General features: G+C 43.6%; 1 protein-coding gene across 1 annotated transcript; it reads right to left on the bottom strand.

Annotated features, from left to right (window-relative positions):
• Positions 1-228: 228 nt before the first annotated feature.
• LOC127326561 (F-box/kelch-repeat protein At1g22040) lies at positions 229-2,720 on the bottom strand. The gene is made up of 2 exons (XM_051353408.2): positions 2,547-2,720; positions 229-1,949 (listed from the first exon to the last, which is right to left on the bottom strand). Exon 2 carries the CDS (start codon positions 1,873-1,875, stop codon positions 493-495), a length of 1,383 nt encoding a protein of 460 aa, XP_051209368.1. The 5' UTR covers positions 1,876-1,949; positions 2,547-2,720; the 3' UTR covers positions 229-492.
• Positions 2,721-5,686: the final 2,966 nt, after the last annotated feature.

Raw genomic sequence — 5,686 nt, 5'->3', positions numbered from 1 at the left:
GATAGGATGTCTGCAAAAGTGGCTTGGGTTGCCTTCCAAGCAGAACTGGAAAAACGAGAGCCGTTCAATATCTTCTTTCACAAAAGTCCACGATCCGAACAGCTGATAAATTCAAAACATTATGCACTGGTTACCAAGCAGAGGGATACCGTGCATCACAAGTCTGTAGAGAATATCAAGATGGTTACACCAGATTTAGCTATGATACAGAACAGTAGATGGCAAATATGAATCAAAATTTTCAAGTTGAATCTTCACTGTGAAAGTACACTCACTATACAGTAATCGTCTTGCCTATATATGGCACTATTTGAGCGCCTGAATCGACTTACAATCAACTATAAACGTGAAATTTATATATCTTCCTCCTTGTCAAATTGTAAACCCATAAGTTGATACGACAGCTTGTACTGTGCAACATTGGGTAGATTGCAATGACTACAAGTATTTCTTACAAAAAAAATCTCTTAAGTATCAGCAGCAGCTCCCATTTTACACATCAAGAACCTGGCAGCTAATGAGTTCGGCAGCCCCAAAATTCCTAGAAGCCACCGTGTTCCATAAGGCATTTTCTTCGGATGCATTGTTTTCCGTGTTATTCTGCAGTGCAACTTGCATAATCTGGAGATTATTGTTTGCGTCTTTTGTAATAACATGGAGCTTTCCTTGAAGGCCAGCCAGTAAATAAGGAGACTCCGCGTCAGTGAAATCATGAACTGGAACCTGTGGTACAATGGTTCTCCAGACATCTTCTTCAGAATCATACTTCTTTATCTGGCCACTGTCCAAGGAGCTGGAAGGCTCCAATGTATAAAGCTCATCATTGACCACAACACCTAATTTTGTGCCTGCTTGTCTTGCCGGCCATCCGTCACCAAGACCATCTGGCATCGTTGTCCAAGAGTTTAGTTCCGAGTCATAGATTTCACCTCCAATATCGAAAAAGAATGGCCATGAGTACAGGCTCTGAGGAACATAAAGCTTCCCTTTATAGGAAGCCATTCCAGTGGCAATAGGCTTCAGCACATCAGCCAAGAAAGCCGTGGGCAATACCTGTGCTTTCACAAAAGGCATTTCCGGCAACTCACTCCATAGGCCAGTTTTAGGATCAAGCACTTCACCCGATCGAAGAGGAAGCAAGCCATTCCGACCTCTACTAACTCCACCAACCACATATAACTTACTCCCCAGCAATGATGCCTTGGAAAAAGCTCTACCAGACATCATCGGGTTAACTTCCTGCCACAAGTTGAGAAAAGGATCATATCTCCATACGCAATTCAAGGCAACAGCTTTGGAAAATCCCCCCAAAACATACAAGCAACCATCAGCAACTCCGACAGAGCACCCACAAAAGGGCATTTGGTCCAAGCCATATCGGCGCCAAAACCATCTCTTAAAGAAGTCAGCAATCCTACTGCTTGAGCCCACAACATTCCACATCCGGAACCCAGAAGATCGCGCCCTGCCACCAGATTCCTCCTCGTGGACGAACGAAGGCATGGATGGCAACCTTTGCCACTTCTGGCAAGATGGATCGAGGGCATAGCAGTCAAGCTTGTTTGCCTCAAGTTTGGTCAGCATGTACAGCCATTCTTCAGTTAACCCAAGCTCTCTTCTCACCTGGGCAAGTTCAGAGCTGGTGATTGCGGCCTTCCAGTTTCGGCTAACAATCTTCACCTTAAGATAATGAATCCGCGGTATCCTTGCTAAAATTTGAAACGAAAGCTCGTCGGGAAGAGTTGGGATTATCCTCGAATATGACGCACAGTCATACGTGGTTATCTTGGCCCTCTTATTGGAAACTGAACCACTTGCGTTGTCGGAATCCACGGATCGAGCAGTGCTGCTTGCAACACTTAGATAGGAACCCATACTGCCCTGCTTATCTTCAAATTCAGATCAATTGCTGTGGCATAACCCCTCTAAACCATTGGCTGGCACCAAATCTGGTTAAGAAGAGACACTGAAGTTACATGGAGTTCACCATTCCAGAACCACATAATAGTAGCGCACAACAGCTCCGGTAGGAATAGCATGCCAGTTGTGTTTGATAAAAGTTCTAGCTTGGTCGGCAGGTTTCAACTACTTGGTCTAACACTACAAGAACAAAGCAGATCTAAACAAAATGTGTGTAGGCAAATTGCATTAACAATCAACTTAATTATGGAAGCATCAACCACGAGACAACGAATCCAGAGGCAGAAACCTCACAACTATGACCCAAATTCTTCTGGAATCTCTACGATCGAACATTTAGGGCCCAATTTGATCAAACACCCTTGCCCCACAAGCACTTCCAGTTCCACCCCCTAAGAGAGGCCTCAAGTTTGACCGAAATCCAAACAGACCAGACCTAACTACAAGGCCGACTACTTGATCAAACTACTCGCAGAAGATTCCCGACAACGCAAAACCAGCTGGGTCGGACGCCTTCCGGAGCCGTCCTATCCTACGGGGTCGCGGGGCATCTGATGCGCTATGAGTACCGTCGAACAGCACGGAATCGCGATTTGAGAGGGGATTTGGGATGAATCAAGGCTTACCGAGAGGGAATCGAGGTGGAGAGGAGCAGCTGCTTGAGGATCTCGATGGTGGCGTGGCGGAGAGAGAAGCAGGGGATGGGTGGAGGCGGCCGGACGACCTTTGCGTGCAGACGGCGCGTTGCCGTCCATGGAATCGGGTCGGGTCTGTCCGTCCAGGGATCTAACAGTCTGTGTTTTTTCTTTTGCCCGCATCGTTTTTTCTTCTGGGAGGTCTAAGACGTGTTACGGTGTTAGGTTGCAGAAAACGAAAATCGGCGTTTTTTGAGTTATATTTTAAATAAAAAACAGATGTTTAAATGGTCATGGGAAAAGATTCGCTGCATTGCACGAACATTAAAGTACCCAAAAAGTTGTTTGAGGAGGAATGTTCGATTTGGCCGTTTCTCACGAGCCACCGTCGTCTCGCGCTCGCTAGAGAAAAATTGCGCACAGCTGATGCGAGACAGGGAGGGCGGGAGCCAGCGCGTGACGGGGGAAATTCAGCGGGGGAAATTTGCTCACCTCCCGTCGATACTCCTCGCCTATTGACACCTCGCCGTCTCACCGTCCAAAGCCGCGCCACCATTTTCCTCCTTTCGAGCTCTCCGTTCATAGATGTTCGTCGGCCACCAAGGTGAGGGATGGTCTATTCTCAGGCCGGTGGAGCTCTGTCGCGACAGTTCATCCTGCTACGACCCACCGACATGTCGTCGTCTTCCTCCGTTGGGACCGACTGCTAGATCACTGTGAATACCTTCCAACTCTAGCTTAGATCTACACTACAATTATTATTTGTAAGTCTAGAGTACATTTCAGTTGGTTTTTGTTTCGATATGTGAGAGTAGTATAGTTCTGCTAAATTATTGCTTCGATCTGTGTGAGTAGAGGAGTTATGCTAAGTTTTTGCTTCGATATGTGAGAGTAGAGTAGTTCTACTTAGTTCTTGCTTCGCTCTATGGGAGTAGAGTGGATTGTTATGAGCGTATTTTCGTTGAACACCTTGTTCTACGTTTTCTAAGATGCATCGTTCACATATAAGTGCAATAATTGGTACGAGGATTGGTTGTACCACCTGCAGAGGCGGACCTAGGAATATTTCGAAGCCTAGGCGCGCCACAAAGACACCTTACTTTTTGCTCACAAATATAATGATCACACAAAGAAAGGGGTGTTCCCACCACGGCTATAATGCACAAATATAAGTGTCCGCACCAGCCTAAAGCGGTTGGAGAATCGGACAATTGGGCAAGGGTTTCGGGACAATGGTCAGTAGGAGCCGGGACTGATACATGAGACGATTCTCATTGCTTTTATTTTCCTAGATCCCCGCTATTGGATCGTTCGGTTGTGTCTTCCGTGAAAATATTTTCGCTCGGTTGGCTATAAGCAATTGTGGGCCCATGTATCTTCTTCCCTCGAAAATTTCATACCGAGTGAAATTTCAGACCCAGTGAAACGAGAAATATCTCGTGAAGGCAAACCATGACTACTAGGAGAAAATTTTACGACCAATTAAGTTGAATTTATTTAGTTTTCATGAAACAAGCATACCGGTGGAACAAAATTTAGACTAAATGGAATAAAAATTGATGCGATAAATTTTAGAGTGAAACCAAAAATTATGAAATAATAAAAATAAAATTCCAGGATAAAAACAAGGTGGAGCAAATAGCATTGTTTTGAAGCCAAGATGATTTAAAACATGATGAAGCAAGAAATACTTCTTTTTTCTTCGAGAACCACTTAACCAACGAACAAAGCAAGAAACTATGGCAAAGAAAAAGGAAAACACTTCCTATCCGGTGACTGATCCCGCGCTAGCGGTCGACCGTCTGGCCTCTTTCGCTCGCGCGGTCCTACGTGGGCCTGAATTTGGCCCATTACCTTTTTTCGCATTTTATCACCACAAGAGAAGAAGTTGAGCCTACTATGGACAAGTTTCCTTGCTATTGTTTTTGTAATATTTCATATGTTAGTAAATTTTGTAACAAAGACCTACGAGGTTTGTAGCAAGAGCACACACGAGATGTTGTAATATTTTACCGAGGGTTTTTAACATGTCTATATTTTTATTGTCATCATCTATATTTTTTGTTAAAATAGTTGTTGATTTTTTATGAACTAAATCCATAGCATATAAATTGTTGCTTGACTGCTTTGCGTTGTTTGCAAATATAATTTTGTTGTTGTAATTGTTTACGTCTTTTATTAAAATAGATGATGATTTTTGTTGTAATTCAATCGGTAGAAAATTAATTATTACTTGAACACTTTGCATCTTTTTGCAAACATATGGACTTTTGTTGTAATAGTCTGCAGTTATTGAAGAAATTGTTGGTGTTTTTTTTGTTGCAAATCAAGGTACAACAAAAATGTTGATTTAAGCACTTTATTGTAGTATTAATTTTTTTAATAAATTTGCAACATTTTTGTTGTAATCATATAAATTTTTTTGTATACAAGGTGATTTCTTTTGTTGCAATGCCATGTGACATATGGGCGAATCATGGTGGTGGCATTTTGTTGTAAATATCGGCAAGAACTAGGCTAAAGAGGTATACCCGTTCAGGTTTAACTGAAGAAGATTGGACCGCGGGTTGATTTCACAAAAACTAGGGGTCAAAATGAAAAACTGTGTCACGGCTTTGTTTTGATTGTCAGATCTCGATCAGATGGTGCGGACTACGACCGATTTTCAGGCTGATATCAGCTGACTGACGACCAACACTGCCCAAGAAAAAAAAGGATATCGCACCAAATTAATAGCCACCATGGCCCCTAGGATACGCGGGCATTTGGACGTACGAATCGTCCCGATGGCCGGGACGCTACTTGGCAAAATCTGTTTACTCTGAGAAAAAATCGAGTCACTGCAACCTGGCTGCCTGTGCAAGAAACGATTTTGCTCACGCCAAGCTATGATTTTGTCGCTAAAAATGGACTCACCCATGAGGCGTGCAGCAGCCAAGGTTGGGCAAGCGCCGGGCATTAGGGGCGCTGCGTCCGTCCATGACGACGTGTGCAACTTCTCCTTGTACTAGGTTCGAACTTATACATGGCAGCATGCATAGAAGATTAGTATTGTCTTTTATTTATCGTGTCTGCATATAAGGTGTTTGCTACTTTCATGAAGCTTGTTAGCATGCTTGCTTGTTTACCAT

The sequence above is a fragment of the Lolium perenne genome, chromosome 6 (assembly GCF_019359855.2).
Source record: "Lolium perenne isolate Kyuss_39 chromosome 6, Kyuss_2.0, whole genome shotgun sequence".
Taxonomy (NCBI): domain Eukaryota; kingdom Viridiplantae; phylum Streptophyta; class Magnoliopsida; order Poales; family Poaceae; genus Lolium; species Lolium perenne.
The sequence above is the reverse complement of the archived record's forward strand: the minus strand, read 5'-3'. Positions and strand labels throughout refer to the sequence as shown.

What these genes read in the sequence shown, in the direction of transcription:
- LOC127326561 (XM_051353408.2), bottom strand. Translation starts at nt 1,875, where the DNA reads ATGGGTTCCTATCTAAGTGTTGCAAGCAGCACTGCTCGATCCGTGGAT.